The sequence below is a fragment of the Oncorhynchus mykiss genome, chromosome 1 (genome assembly GCF_057628025.1).
Source record: "Oncorhynchus mykiss isolate SJ-2025 chromosome 1, ASM5762802v1, whole genome shotgun sequence".
NCBI classification, from domain to species: domain Eukaryota; kingdom Metazoa; phylum Chordata; class Actinopteri; order Salmoniformes; family Salmonidae; genus Oncorhynchus; species Oncorhynchus mykiss.
The window spans coordinates 59,714,032-59,730,734 of record NC_143022.1 but is presented as its reverse complement, the minus strand read 5'-3'; the positions used below and the strand labels follow the sequence as shown (position 1 = coordinate 59,730,734).

General features: G+C 43.3%; 1 protein-coding gene across 1 annotated transcript in view; it reads right to left on the bottom strand.

The window, feature by feature from the left end:
- The window catches only part of LOC110525521 (RPE-retinal G protein-coupled receptor-like), a 49,984-nt gene extending 36,895 nt beyond the window's left edge, over positions 1-13,089 (bottom strand). Inside the window, exons 1-2 of the mRNA XM_021605703.3 lie at positions 12,679-13,089; positions 1,087-1,243 (exon numbers count right to left, since the gene is read on the bottom strand). Of these exons, the coding sequence (XP_021461378.1) occupies positions 1,087-1,243; positions 12,679-12,757 (236 nt within the window). The 5' untranslated portion in view covers positions 12,758-13,089. The remainder of the gene's footprint in view (positions 1-1,086; positions 1,244-12,678) is intronic.
- Positions 13,090-16,703: the final 3,614 nt, after the last annotated feature.

Here is a 16,703-nt window from a genome sequence, read left to right as displayed (position 1 = left end):
TGTTATATCTGGAGTATTTCTTCTGCCTTATCTGGTGTCCTGTGTGAATGTAAGTATGCTCCCTGAAATTCTCTCTCTCTCTCTTTTTCTCTCTTTCTCTCTCTCAGAGGACCTGAGCCCTAGGACCATGCCTCAGGACTACCCGGCCTAATGACTTCTTGCCGTCCCCAGTCCACCTGGCCCTCCTGCTGCTCCAGTTTCAACTGTTCTGCCTGCGGCTATGGAACCCTGACCTGTTCACCGGACGTGCTACCTGTTCCAGGCCTGCTGTTTCAACTCTCTAGAGACAGCAGGAGCAGTAGAGATACCCTGAATGATCGGCTATGAAAAGCCAACTGACATTTACTCCTGAGGTGCTGACCCGATGAACCCTCGACAACCACTGTGATTATTATTATTTGACCCTGCTGGTCATCTATGAACATTTGAATATCTTGGCCATGTTCTGTTACAATCTCCACCCGGCACAGCCAGAAGTGGACTGGCCACCCCTCATAGCCTGGTTCCTCTCTAGGTTTCTTCCTAGGTTCTGGCCTTTCTATGGAGCTTTTCCTAGCCACCGTGCTTCTACACCTGCATTGCTTGCTGTTTTGGGGTTTTAGGCTGGGTTTCTGTACACCAATTTGTGACATCAGCTGGTGTAAGAAGAGCTTTATAAATAAATGTGATTGATTGATTGAATTAAAACAACGTGGGGGGGCAAAATAAAACCACTTGTGAGCCAAATTTGTCCTGTGGGCCAGTTTTTATTTTACCTTTATTTAACTAGGCAAGTCAGTTAAGAACAAATTCTTATTTTCAATGACGGCCTAGGAGCAGTGGGTTAACTGCCTGTTCAGGGGCAGAACGACAGATTTGTACCTTGTCAGCTCAGGGATTTGAACTTGCAACCTTCCAGTTACTTGTCCAATGCTCTAACCACTAGGCTACCCTGCCTCCCCAGTTGGAGAACCCTGGTATATAATATTCCATATTCCATTCAATTCATGGTATTTCACAGTGGAAAACGTTGCAACAATGAGTCAGTGTGAGTAGAAAGTAAATTAGGTGATGGAAAGGATTAGTAGGTTATTCTACGTCACTCACCTCAGAAAGCTGGAGAAAGCGGCAATGGTTGCATTCGCGGAGATGCCCATATCAGCCAACGCCAAGCTAAAGACTAGGAAATTGCTGGGGGTTCTCAGTTCTCTTATTTTTATGAAAGCAGCGACTGTCACAGCATTCAGGAAGAATCCCAGAAGACCTTTAGGGAACATATATCAGAAAAGGCTATAAACACAGCGGCAGTGCGCATAGCAAAGTACTCCAAAATGATTTCACCCACGGAGTTGAGAGCAGACTTTTAATACTTAAACCCTTAAGTTTGTCCTCTGTAGCGTGCTTTTGTTTGCTGAAATCCATACGTTTTAATAAAATCTTAATCAAATACAACCATCAACTGTTTCCTTGTTGAGATTCAATTGGCACATGTGGATTTGTGCTGAGTTGCCATCTTAGAGCAACAGCAATGAGGAAACAGTCGGCAGTTGTATTTGTGAACTACCGGCTCGATTAGGTCTTCTGTAGCAATTTTTGAAATTGTGTTTCATATAGTACGAGTCAAAAGTTTGGACACACCTACTCATTCAGGGGTTTTTCTTTATTTGTACTATTTTCTACATTGTAGAAAAATAGTGTAGACATCACAACTATGAAATAACACCAAAAGTGTTAAACAAATCTAAATATATTTTCTACTTGCGATTCAAATAGCCACCCTTTGTCCTGATGACAGCTTTGCACACTCTTGGCATTCTCTCAACCAGCTTCATGAGGTAGTCACCTGGAATACATTTCAATTAACAGGTGTGCCTGGTTAAAAGTTAATTTATGGCAATCAGTTGTGTTGTGACAGAGTAGAGGTGGTATACAGAAGATGGCCCTATTTGGTAAAATACCAAGTCCATATTATTGCAAGAACAGCTCAAATAAGCCTAAGCCTTTGAAACAACAGTCCATTATTTTAAAACATGAAGGTCAGTCAATACGGGAACATTTCTTCAAGTGCAGTCGCAAAAACCATCAAGTGCTATGATGAAACTGGCTCTCATGAGGACCGCCACAGGAATGGAAGACCCATAGTTCATTCTGCTGCAGAGGATAAGTTCATTAGGGTTACCAGCCTCAGAAATTGCAGCACAAATAAATGCTTCAGAGTTCAAGTAACAGACACACCTCAACATCAACTGTTCAGAGGAGACTGCATGAATCAGGCCTTCATGGTCCAATTGCTGCAAAGAAACCACTACTAAAGGACACCAATAAGAAGAAAAGACTTGCCTGGGCCAAGAAACACAAGCAATGGACATTAGACCGGGAGAAATCTATCCTTGTTCGGATGAGTCCAAATTTGAGATTATTGGTTCCAACCACGATGTCTTTGTGAGACGAAGAGTAGGTGAACGGATAATCTCTGCATGTGTGGTTCCCACCGTGAAGCATGAAGGAGGAGGTGTGATGGCGCTTTGCTGGTGACACCGTCTGTGATTAATTTAGAATTCAAGGCACACTTAACCAGCATGGCTGCCACAGCATTCTGCAGTGATACACCATCCCATTTGGTTTGGGCTTAGTGGGACTGTCATTTGTTTTTCAACAGGACAATGACCCAACACACCTCCAGGCTGTGTAAGGGCTATTTGACCAAGAAGGAGAGTGATGGAGTGCTTCATCAGATGAACTGGCCTCTACAATCACCCGACCACAACCCAATTGAGATGGTTTGGGATGATTTGGACCCCAGAATGAAGGAAAAGCAGCCAACAGGTGCTCTGCTCAGCATATGTCGGAACTCCTTCAAGACTGTTGGAAAAGCATTCCAGATGAAGCTGGTTGAGAGAATGCCAAGAGTGTGCAAAGCTGTCATCAAGGCAAAGGGTGGCTACATTGAAATAAATAAAATATATTTTGATTTGTTTAACACCTTTTTTTATCCTTTTTTTTATCCTACATGATTTCATATGTGTTATTTCATAGTTGTGATTGTCTTCTGTATTATTCTACAATGTAGAAAATAGTACAAATAAAGAACAACCCTTGAATGTCAACTTTTGACTGGTACTGTGCATTGGATAAAAGTCCATGTTCCCTCTAATGTTTGTTTTTTTACAGTGAACACTGAGGCTGTACTGTTACAGTTTTAGGCAGTAGCCAATGGACTATTGTGGCTATTTGAGCATAATGTAGACCTACTAACAAAACCAATGGAGTAATTCCAATAACATTTCCACTTGGAAATAGCTTTTGATTTCTAGGAGATAGGCTTTATGAGGTGTTCATTTCATGAGACTTTTAAAAACATTTTTACATACAAAAAATGTTTTACTTGGTCTGTAACACCATGAGCCAAATAGGTGACTGTAAATTGCATTATATGATGCAAGAAACCTCTTTACAAAATAAAAGTAATTATTACCATACAGAGAATTAGACGATGTAGGTTACCCCTCTGCCTATTGGCTTATTTACATATGCAAGACTGTCTCAAAATACAACACTGGCCCTTTAACTAAGACTAAGCTTTTTACCTGACTGGCTTTTCAATGAGCTTGAAATTTAGCCTACACGATTTGTGCTCTTGTAGGCAGCCGTAACTCCCCATTGCTGACCTATACTTATCTATGACTGGGCTAATAACTTGCTAACTAGCAAAGAATTTCAAAAAATGTGCACACGCTCGGGCGGCTCTGCGCTCTGAACTGATCTGAAAAGCACATTCATTCGTGGGTGATTGAAACACCGCTCATGGGCTACCACCTCCAATAGAATTGTACTCTGTTGTGCTCTAGCTCTGCCCCCAACAAAATCACACTCAATCTCGCAAAGTTAGATTTGTTTTGGTCTGATATATAACGTTGATTCGATCACGGAAAAAATATTGATCTATATAGTGCAAACTCATGAAGTTCAATCTCTTGCTTCTCTGCAAGGTCTGGCATTTCTTCAGCGAGGCAGTCCTAGAGGAGGTGCACGACCATGCACACACGCAGCTTAGTGGGAACATTGGTAGGGACTCAGTGCTAGCAAATGGTATATCATACACTAGAGTTGAGGAACAATGGGAAAGTAATTCTGTTTTGAAAGTTGATACAATTTTGAGAAAATGGCCCTTGAATGTTTTGGTACACCTACTGGAGAGCTATTCTTTGTCTACACTCATTCAGCATCGTTCACATCCTCTTAAGTCTTAGCCCCACCCATCTCTTTAAGGATTCACATGTGAGGCCACGTGCTAAACAGAGTGAGAACAATAGTGTACTAAACAACCAAAGATTTTAAGACTAAAGGCTGGTTTATACTACGTCTATCGACAATGTCTGTAGATGGTTGTCGCAATAACATCATGAACATTCTATTGTTGTCCGACATTAAACTTGACATTTTCGTTATTAAAAAGTATTAACACAAAAACTACAGGCTGCATGACATCAGCAGCCTGATGGTCCAAAATAGCATAGCTGGTGTAATTTTACACCAATAAACCCATCCTTTTAGAAATGAATTTAGTATATATCAATCTAGCAAACCAGGCAACTAAAAGCAACTTTTCTAAACAATGTTTTTGTATGTTTCTAGCTTGTTAGCTTACTAGCTAACGTTAAATTAGCTGGCTAGCCAGTTCAAACAATGATCATATAGCTGACAACGTCTTCACTTTAGCTTATTTGTATTCACTATTACAGGAAAATAAACTCACAACAAGATCATTATTTACAAATTAATGGGAATATAATTACAAAATATTGTTCACGGTTGTGAGTGTGACAAAATAAAATTAAATTAGAAACATATATCTGAAAATGTACACTACCATTCAAAAGTTTGGGTTAACTTAGAAATGTCCTTGTTTTTGAAAGAAAAGCAAAAAAAGTTTTAAATAACATGAAATTGATCAGAAATACAGTGTAGACATTGTTAATGTTATAAATGACTATTGTAGCTGGAAACAGCAGCTTTTTAATGGAATATCTACATACGCATACACAGGCACATTATCAGCAACCATCACTACTGTGTTCCAATGGCACGTTGTGTTAGCTAATCCAAGTTTATCATTTTAAAAGGCTAATTGGTCATTAGAAAACCTATTTGCAATTATGTTAGCACAGCTGAAAACTGTTCGGATTAGAGAAGCAAGAAAGCGGCCCTTCTTTAGACTAGTTGTGTATCTGGAGCATCAGCATTTGTGGGTTTGATTACAGGCTCCAAATGGCCAGAAACAAATAACTTTCTTCTGAAACTCGTCAGCCTATTCTTGTTCTGAGAATGAAGGCAGTTCCATGTGAGAAAAACACATTTTGATAAAAGAAAAAAAAAGGTTTACTTTCAATTGCCTCTGCTGTGTTGCAGTGACATAAGCCATCTTTCCTGAAACAAGTCACATTTGGATAATGTTTGATTAAAAAGTATGGCAACAACAGAGGACAAACATAGGTACACAGTAACACCATACCGAAACCAGGCGTGCGCAAATTGATTTTGTCCCCCCACACCAAATGCGATCACGACACGCACGTTGAAATATCAAAACATACTCTCTACCAATTATATTAACTTGGGTACAGGTTTAAAAGCATTAAACATTTATGGAAATTTAGCTAGCTAGCTTATTTGTTCTATTTAGCTAACTTGCTGTTGCTAGCTAATTTGGCCTGGGACATAAACGTTGAGTTGTTATTTTACCTGAAATGCACAAGGTCCTCTACTCCAACAATTAATCCACATATAAAACAGTCAACCAAATCATTTCTAGTCATCTCTCCCCCTTCCAGTTTTGTTCTTCTTTGGACTTTATAAAAAGACTGGAAGGAGAGATGACTAGAAACTATTTGGTTGACCATTTTATGTGTGGATTAATTGTCAGAGTAGAGGACCTGCATTTCAGGTAAAATAACAACTCAATGTTTTATATCCCATGACAAATTAAGTTAGCTAAATACGACAAATTAGCTAGCAACTGCAAGCTAGCTAGCTAAATTGCCATGAATGTTTAATGCTTTTTGACCTGTCCCCAAATTAATATAATTGGTAGAGAGTTTGTTTTGCTATTCCAACCTGCTTGTCATGATCGCATTTGGTGTGTGGGAACAAAATCAATTTGTGCACAAGCGCATATAGGATATGCATATATTGGTAGATTTGGATAGAAAACACTCTAAAGTCTCTATAACCGTTAAAATAATGTCTGTGAGTATAACAGAACAGAAATGGCCCGAGGACAAAGCATTATTTATTTATTTTAATTCAGCATACGACTGATTTCAATGCCTGGCACTTTTTGTCATGTACTGTCATGTTGTGTCTTGTCTCTGTCCTTTCCCTTCACCCTGTCTCCCTCTGCTGGTCGTTGTTAGGTTACCTTTCCACCCCCTCTTTCCCCCAGCTGTGCCTTGTCTCCTCTTGACTACCTCGTCACCCCTTCTCCCACCTGTTCCCCTTTTCCCTCTGATTAGTCCCCTATATCTCTCTCTGTTTTTGTTCCTGTCCTTGTCGGATTCTTGTTTGTTGTGTTTCATGCCTGAGCCAGACTATCGTCATGTTTGCTGTAACCTTGTCCTGTCCTGTCGGAATCTGCCGGTCTATCTGAGCCTACCTATGTTTAGTTATTAAAGAAGCTCTGTTTAAGTTAGTTCGCTTTTGGGTCCTCATTCACTCACCGTAACAGAAGAATCCGACCAAGAATGGACCCAGCGACTTCGGATCCTCTCCACTCAGCCGTCGAGATCCAGGGAGCGATGCTAGGCAGACACGAGCAGGAATTGTCTGCTGCTCGACATGCCGTTGAGACCCTGGCCACCCAAGTCTCCAACCTCACAGAACAGGTTCACCATCTCCGCCTCGATCCACCGGCCACTTCCAGGGCTTTCGAATCTCCGGAGCCCAGAATCAATAACCCGCCGTGTTACTCTGGGGAGCCCACTGAATGCCGCTCGTTCCTCACCCAGTGTGATATTGTGTTTTCTCTCCAGCCCAACACTTACTCCAGGAGCACTGCTCGTGTCGCTTACGTCATATCTCTCCTTATTGGACGGGCTCGTGAGTGGGGCACGGCAATCTGGGAGGCAAGGGCTGAGTGTACTAACCAGTATCAGGACTTTAAGGAGGAGATGATACGGGTTTTTGATCGATCTGTTTTTGGGGAGGAGGCTTCCAGGGCCCTGTCTTCCCTATGTCAAGGCAATCGATCCATAACAGACTACTCTATTGAGTTTCGCACTCTTGCTGTCTCCAGTGGCTGGAACGAGCCGGCCTTGCTCACTCGTCTTCTGGAGGGTCTCCGCGCAGAGGTAAAGGATGAGATTCTCTCCCGGGAGGTTCCTTCCAGCGTGGATTCCTTGATTGAACTCGCTATTCGCATTGAGCGACGGGTTGATCTTCGTCACCGAGCTCGTGGAAAGGAGCTCGCGCTCTCCGTCGCCCCCCTCTCCGCATCACTACCATCTTCCTCTGCCGGCTCGGGTGCTGAGCCCATGCAGCTGGGAGGTATCCGCATCTCGACTAAGGAGAGGGAACGGAGAATCACCAACCGCCTCTGTCTCTATTGCGGTTCCGCTGGTCATTTTGTCACTTCATGTCCAGTAAAAGGCCAGAGCTCGTCAGTAAGCGGAGGGCTACTGGTGAGCGCTACTACTCCTGTCTCTCCTTCAAGATCCTGCACTACCTTGTCGGTCCATCTACGCTGGACCGGTTCGTCAGCTTCCTGCAGTGCCTTAATAGACTCTGGGGCGGAGGGCTGTTTTATGGACGAGACCTGGGCTCGGGAACATGACATTCCTCTCAGACAGTTAAAGGAGCCCACGGCCTTGTTCGCCCTGGATGGTAGTCCTCTCCCCAGGATTCAGCGTGAGACGCTACCTTTAACCCTCACTGTTTCTGGTAATCATAGCGAAACCATTTCTTTTTTGATTTTTCGTTCACCTTTTACACCTGTTGTTTTGGGCCATCCCTGGCTAGTTTGTCATAATCCTTCCATTAATTGGTCTAGTAATTCTATCCTCTCCTGGAACGTCTCTTGTCATGTGAAATGTTTAATGTCTGCTATCCCTCCTGTTTCCTCTGTCTCTTCTTCACAGGAGGAGCCTGGTGATTTGACAGGGGTGCCGGAGGAATATCACGATCTGCGCACGGTGTTCAGTCGGTCCAGGGCCACCTCTCTTCCTCCACACCGGTCGTATGATTGTAGTATTGATCTCCTTCCGGGAACCACTCCCCCCCGGGGTAGACTATACTCTCTGTCGGCTCCCGAACGTAAGGCTCTCGAGGATTATTTGTCTGTAGCTCTTGACGCCGGTACCATAGTCCCCTCCTCCTCTCCCGCCGGAGCGGGGTTTTTTTTTGTCAAGAAGAAGGACGGGTCTCTGCGCCCCTGCATAGATTATCGAGGGCTGAATGACATAACAGTTAAGAATCGTTATCCGCTTCCTCTTATGTCCTCAGCCTTCGAGATCCTGCAGGGAGCCAGGTTTTTCACTAAGTTGGACCTTCGTAACGCTTACCATCTCGTGCGCATCAGGGAGGGGGACGAGTGGAAGACGGCGTTTAACACTCCGTTAGGGCACTTTGAATACCGGGTTCTTCCTTTCGGCCTCGCTAACGCTCCAGCTGTCTTTCAGGCATTAGTCAATGATGTCCTGAGAGACATGCTGAACATCTTTGTTTTCGTTTACCTTGACGATATCCTGATTTTTTCACCGTCACTCCAGATTCATCTTCAGCACGTTCGACGTGTCCTCCAGCGCCTTTTAGAGAATTGTCTTTTTGTGAAGGCTGAGAAGTGCACTTTTCATGCCTCCTCCGTCACATTTCTCGGTTCTGTTATTTCCGCTGAAGGCATTAAGATGGATCCCGGTAAGGTCCAAGCTGTCATTGATTGGCCCGCCCCTAAGTCACGCGTCGAGCTGCAGCGCTTTCTCGGCTTCGCGAACTTCTATCGTCGTTTCATCCGTAATTTCGGTCAGGTGGCAGCTCCTCTCACAGCCCTTACTTCTGTCAAGACGTGCTTTAAGTGGTCCGTTTCCGCCCAGGGAGCTTTTGATCTCCTCAAGAATCGTTTTACATCCGCTCCTATCCTTGTTACACCTGACGTCTCTAGACAGTTCGTTGTCGAGGTTGACGCGTCAGAGGTGGGCGTGGGAGCCATTCTTTCTCAGCGCTCCCTCTCTGACGACAAGGTCCACCCATGCGCGTATTTTTCTCATCGCCTGTCCCCGTCGGAACGTAACTATGATGTGGGAAACCGCGAACTGCTCGCCATCCGGTTAGCCCTAGGCGAATGGTGACAGTGGTTGGAGGGGGCGACCGTTCCTTTTGTCGTTTGGACTGACCATAGGAACCTTGAGTACATCCGTTCTGCCAAACGACTTAATGCGCGTCAGGCGCGTTGGGCGCTGTTTTTCGCTCGTTTCGAGTTCGTGATTTCTTATCGTCCGGGCTCTAAGAACACCAAGCCTGATGCTTTGTCTCGTCTCTTCAGTTCTTCAGTAGCCTCCACTGACCCCGAGGGGATTCTCCCTGAGGGGCGTGTTGTCGGGTTGACTGTCTGGGGAATTGAGAGGCAGGTAAAACAAGCGCTCACTCACACTCCGTCGCCGCGCGCTTGTCCTAGGAACCTTCTTTTCGTTCCCGTTCCTACTCGTCTGGCCGTTCTTCAGTGGGCTCACTCTGCCAAGTTAGCCGGCCACCCTGGCGTTCGGGGTACGCTTGCTTCCATTCGCCAGCGTTTTTGGTGGCCCACCCGGGAGCATGACACGCGTCGTTTCGTGGCTGCTTGTTCGGTCTGCGCGCAGACTAAGTCCGGTAACTCTCCTCCTGCCGGCCGTCTCAGGCCGCTTCCTATTCCCTCTCGACGTGGTCTCACATCGCCTTAGATTTTGTCACCGGACTGCCTTCGTCAGCGGGGAAGACTGTTATTCTTACGGTTGTCGATAGGTTCTCTAAGGCGGCTCATTTCATTCCCCTTGCTAAGCTTCCTTCTGCTAAAGAGACGGCACAAATCATCATCGAGAATGTTTTCAGAATTCATGGCCTTCCGTCAGACGTCGTTTCGGACAGAGGTCCGCAATTCACGTCTCAATTTTGGAGGGAGTTTTGCCGTTTGATTGGGGCTTCCGTCAGTCTCTCTTCCGGCTTTCACCCCCAGTCTAACGGTCAAGCAGAACGGGCCAATCAGACTATTGGTCGCATCTTACGCAGTCTTTCTTTTCGTAACCCTGCGTCTTGGTCAGAACAGCTCCCCTGGGCAGAATACGCCCACAACTCGCTTCCTTCGTCTGCGACCGGGCTATCTCCTTTTCAGAGTAGCCTCGGGTACCAGCCTCCGCTGTTCTCATCTCAGTTCGCCGAGTCCAGCGTCCCCTCCGCTCAGGCTTTTGTCCAACGTTGCGAGCGCACCTGGAAGAGGGTCAGGTCTGCACTTTGCCGTTATAGGACGCAGACTGTGAGGGCTGCTAATAAGCGTAGAACTAAGAGTCCTAGATATTGTCGCGGTCAGAGAGTTTGGCTCTCCACTCAGAACCTTCCCCTTAAGACGGCTCTCGCAAGTTGACCCCGCGGTTCATTGGTCCGTTCCGTATTTCTCGGGTCATTAATCCTGTCGCAGTTCGACTTCTTCTTCCGCGATACCTTCGTCGCGTCCACCCGGTCTTCCATGTCTCCTGCATCAAGCCCGTCCTTCGCGCCCCCGCTCGTCTTCCCCCCCCCCCCCCCCATCCTTGTCGAGGGCGCACCCATCTACAGGGTCCGTAGAATTTTGGACATGCGTCCTCGGGGCCGTGGTCACCAGTACCTCGTAGATTGGGAGGGGTACGGTCCTGAGGAGAGGAGTTGGGTTCCCTCTCGGGACGTGCTGGACCGTGCGCTGATCGAGGATTTCCTCCGTTGCCGCCAGGTTTCCTCCTCGAGTGCGCCAGGAGGCGCTCGGTGAGTGGGGGGGTACTGTCATGTACTGTCATGTTGTGTCTTGTCTCTGTCCTTTCCCTTCACCCTGTCTCCCTCTGCTGGTCGTTGTTAGGTTACCTTTCCACCCCCTCTTTCCCCCAGCTGTGCCTTGTCTCCTCTTGACTACCTCGTCACCCCTTCTCCCACCTGTTCCCCTTTTCCCTCTGATTAGTCCCCTATATCTCTCTCTGTTTTTGTTCCTGTCCTTGTCGGATTCTTGTTTGTTGTGTTTCATGCCTGAGCCAGACTATCGTCATGTTTGCTGTAACCTTGTCCTGTCCTGTCGGAATCTGCCGGTCTATCTGAGCCTACCTATGTTTAGTTATTAAAGAAGCTCTGTTTAAGTTAGTTCGCTTTTGGGTCCTCATTCACTCACCGTAACACTTTTATAATAGGGCGAAATCAGCCCCGATTGCAGTTCCTAGGGCTTCCACTACATGTCAACCGTCTTTAAAAAGAGTTTCAGGCTGGTTTTTGGAAAAATGAGGGAGAAGTTGTAATTTTTCTAAGTGGCTCCCATTTTGGCTGTAGTTTCCAAGCGCATGGCCGAGTCAGCGCATTCTTTTTGTTTATCTCCGGGTAAACACAATAACGATTCTCCGTCTTAAATTGTATTGTTTATTTGCGTATTAAGGTACCAAATGATTGATTTTAAACGTTGATTGACTTGTTTGGATACATTTATTGGTACCGTTTGGGATTAATTTTGTTTGCATTTTGAAAGAGGGAAATTGACTATTGATTATTGACTGAAGCGCGCCAGCTAAACTGAGTTTTTATGGATATAAAAAATGACTTTATCGAACAAAAGGACCATTTGTAATGTAACTGGGACATTTTGGAGTGCCAACAGAAGAAGATCGTCAAAGGTAAGGCATTTATTATATGGCTATTTCTGACTTTCGTGTCGCAACTCCCTGATTGAAAATTATTTGTTATGCATTTGTGTGCTGGACGCTGTCCTCAGATAATCACAAGGTTTGCTTTTGCCATAAAGCCTTTTTGAAATCTGACACATCGGCTGGATTAAGAAGAAGTTAAGCTATATTTTGATGTATTGCACTTGTGATTTTATGAAAGTTTTATATTTATAGTAATTTAATTTGAATTTCGCGCTCTGCAATTTCACCTGATGTTGGCCAGGCGGGATGCTAATGTCCCACCTATCACAAATAAGTTTTTAAGCAACTTCTATTTTGCGCCTGGCAAACTCAGACGCTTGTAGGCCCGCGAGCAGTGTGGGTGCAATGATTGAATAACGTGTGTATATTTATTTTTGCAAAGCTCGCATTGGTGTGGTCAGCATGTAAGGGTTTAATCATTTACATGATTAAGTATCCACTGCAGTGACTGGAAGGAGTAGGAGGCTAATTTAAAACAACTTCAGTCTGTGCTCAAATCCTTCATCCACGGAGTTGAGGTACTTGGCTACAGTGCGCAAAACCAAGCCGCAAATTCCCTGAAAAATGAAAGCAGGCACGGTTTCTTTTTAAGTGCTTCTAAACAATAATGTTGTGACATTCTAGGATATATCATGTGATTTCCTGGCCAACATCAGCACTTCATCTATATTGCATCAAGACACATAACACTGCCGGCACGGTTTAAGAGCATAACCTCCTGACCAAGGAGCATCAGATCTAACATAGCATTCTGTAGTTACCGCATTTATGACAGAATTCCATCAGAAAACGTGACACTCACCCTCAACGAGTAGACAAGATCCTAAAGAGAACACATCAATTTCCGAGAAGCCATTCGGTAAAGGGTGGGAAGACACCATCTTGAATGCGATTTTTCATACAAATAAAGTGCAAATATCCCTGACCTACTTACTCGTTACTGTCCGCTTGCTTAAAGATGTGCCTCTAACCTACCGGAACTCGCTTCTAACGGAGCATTTCACGTGAAAAAGCATGCACGTAATTATGTAAAGCTCTCTCTCTCTCTTGCACCAATCCGCATAAGAATGTCTTACTGAACATAACACTAACAGCTGCCCCCTACCACGTATTTACACACCGCTACTCTAAAGCGCTGAATTAGTTGTACACAACAAGCCTTTGTGTCTGTGTGCGACCACCGTCTGGAGAAGGATGCCTGTGATGTCAAATGCACACGTTTGATGTAAACTACAGGTCTACAGTCAACAGGTGTCCAGCTCATTGAAAGGATGCACAGCACCTAGCCATATAGCCTACATCCATTAATGAATGCTTATTGCAGGCTAATGAAGAGCTTGCATGGCAGTAATATATTATAGATCACCATTTACAGCCATAATAAACATAATAAAACATAATAAAATAAATAATTAAACATAATAAATAAACACACATATTCTCGAGTGGTGCAGCGGTCGTGGGCATTGCATCTCAGTGTTAGAGCGTCACAACAAACACCCTGGTTCATATCCAGGCTGTATCCACTGTATCCACTGGCTGTGATTGGGAGTCCCATAGGGTGGTGCAAAAATGGCCCAGCATTGTCCGGGTTTGGCCGGTGTAGGCTGTCATTGTAAATAAGAATTTGTTCTTAACTGACTTGCCTAGTTAAATAAAGGATAAATACAAAATTACATAATTCAAGTTGTGAGATCTATATTAATAACTATAATGAGTAAACAAATCTAATTGCAAGTCAACCCTGTAAACATTGGTAACATATAGTTCCGTAATACAAAAAGATGTTCTGTTGAACAATCATAAAGACTAGAGGGTTTCTGACAAAGTCGTGAGAGATACAAAAGCCAACACTTGGCATAAATTATACTATCTATACTTTAGTGGAGCATGCTATAATTGCAACATCCCAATTGGCAACTTTTCGTACCATAGGGTTAGAGGGGAGAATGAGAGTCATATTGCCTGGCTACAAATCTGGATTATCAGATTGGGAAACCATGGGAAATGTAATTGAAAACATGACTTTTTTTTTTAAATGTGCAAATTCATATGAAGATGCAAATCATCATTACTAAATGAGGTCATTGGGGATTCTGTAATGTTTTGCGTATTGCATATTTTAATAAACGGATTCAGATACGTGTGCTTTCAGTTTCTGTTTTGCTCTGTGACCAAAATAAATACATGTTTCAACACATGTTTATGCAGATCTTTCGCTATGAAATATTTGTCTTTTTAATGTGATAAAAACTAGGCTTGTATTTTAGTTATCTGTCCTGTATGAGTCTCTAACATGACTCGTCTGATACAGATTTGTGTCATTATAAACTGACCTGTTTATAACGTAGCTCTTAGTTGTCTCTGATATGAAGCCAAGCACACACATCTGTCTGTCCTTGGCTGACCTCAATACGGCTGGCTTTAGGGGACAGGGGAATTGTCATCTGTACATTGGCTTTTTGGCCTTCAAGAAAAACATATTTCTCACTAAAAATAAATACAAAATAAAAATATTTTTTCAGTAATTATATCTGACCCACACAGTACAATTTCCAACATTTTACTTTGTCAATATCTCTAATTTCAATATTTTTTACCTATGCAAGTTTGTTGGGGAAACGTGTTAATAACCTTTCAATATTTTCAATTTCTTAAAAAAATATATGCCAAATGTCTCTGGACTGTAAATTGTGTCTGGCAAAAATATGCCCCATGAGCCTATAATTGAAGATGATTTGAGAGGGTTTAGTCAGTCAATGAAGGTTAAAAACTGTATATTTAGAGAGAACATGAGTGCCCACACACATGTACACACACAGACTACAGCCAGGGAGACAGGTAAACACACAACTTCACACAGCAAAAAGATGGACTCACTCACTCACACACGATAGAAAGACAGACTGATAGACAGGCAGACACACACGCGTGCGCGCGTATGTACACACACAGCCTTTTAAGTTTATTTCTTTGTCATCCAGCACCAAAAAATGTAAGATCAGAATAGCTGTAGAACAGCAATGACACCCATGGCCTAGAGTATATATCACCATGGCAATGCTGATTGAAATGGTGATTGTACGTGTCTTTTTCCATGATTTGATGCTTCTCATTCATACATACAGTAGCAATAGTTGTGGCCCATAGGTGCAGGAGTAGCCTGTCACTCTTGATAGACTTTCTACAGAAATACATTTTACAGATCTCGTATAACACCCTACCCACAAACTGGTTGAGTCAATGTTGTTTTAATGTTATTTGTCAATGTATTGTGGAACGTGGAATCTACATGTAAAAATATTAGATATGCAAAAAGACATCAACTTTTGTTTTGAGGGTGACATTTAAACCACAGGATTATGTCATCATGTTAAAATGGCACTCCAATCTCCTTTGTACCTAGTTTAACAATGTCAGAACTTCAACGTTATGTTTTTTATTTTACCTTAATTTAACTAGCAAGTCAGTTAAGAACAAATTCTTATATTTAATGACGGCCTAGGAACAGTGGGTTAACTGCCTGTTCAGCGGCAGAACAACAGATTCGTACCTTGACACACTCAGGGATTTGAACTTGCAACCTTTCGGTTACTAGTCCAACACTCTAACCACTAGGCTGGAAAGGCAGGAAGGCAGGAAAAACTATAGGCTGGACAGCACCTCCTACTGGCAAGTTGATCTCCTGTAGGTTAGTTGGTTAAGCATGGCACTTAGTGGGTTCGATTCCTGGGACCACCTGCATGTACAATGTATGAACGCATGACTGTAAGTCGCGATGGATAAAAGTGTCTGCTAAATGGCATATCAAATCTATCTACAGCGATCCAATTCCGGGTCCCATGCAGGGTTTTGACCAAGCATTTATCACTGACTATTACCAATGGGCTATTGTGAGATTGTTGATTGTTGAGGGATCTCCACTTTAAAACTAAATAGTATTTTTCATAAGTCGTTCCAAAGGGTAGTTTTAATAGAGCTAATGAAATGCAATCAAACTTTATCAATGTAATCATATTTCATCAATAGTACTACTATTGATAGTAATACTATCTAGGCCTATTGCATTTTCGAAAAATCAGCAGCAGCTGTTGGTTCAATTTATCCCAGGATTCAACTACAAAAAGACAGTAGATATAAGCTTACATTCTTAGAAAAAATGTTTCCAAAGGGGTTCTTAGGCTGTTCCCATAGGAGCACCCTTTTTGGTTCCATGTAGAATTCTCTGTGGAGAACTCCCTACTGTACATGGAACTTAAAAGGGCTCTTCAAAGGATTCTCTTATGGGGACAGCCGAAGAACAATTTTAGGTTTTAGATAGAAAAAAGTGGGCTAGTGTTGTAGGATTTCAAGCTTTGATTGATTTCACATTTGATTCCAGTTTGTTGACAAGTTAATAATTGATTATTTGGGATCGGTGTCCCATCCACGGGATGGTTGCGCTAACGTAGGCTAATGCCATTAGCATGAGGTTGTAAGTAATAAGAACATTTCCCAGGACATAGACATATCTGATATTGGCAAAAAGCTTAAATTCTTCTAATTCTAACTGCACTGTCCAATTTACAGTAGCTATTACAGTGAAAGAATACCATACTATTGTTTGAGGAGAGTGCACAGTTTTGAACATGAAAAGTTATTAATAAACATATTAGGCACATTTTGCCAGTCTTAATACAACATCTTGAACAGAAATGCATTGGTTCATTTGGATCAGTCAAAAACTTTGCACATACACCGCTGCCATCTAGTGTTCAAAATATAAATTGCAGCTGGCCTGGAATAATACATCATGGCCTTTCTCTTGCATTTCAAAGATGATGATAC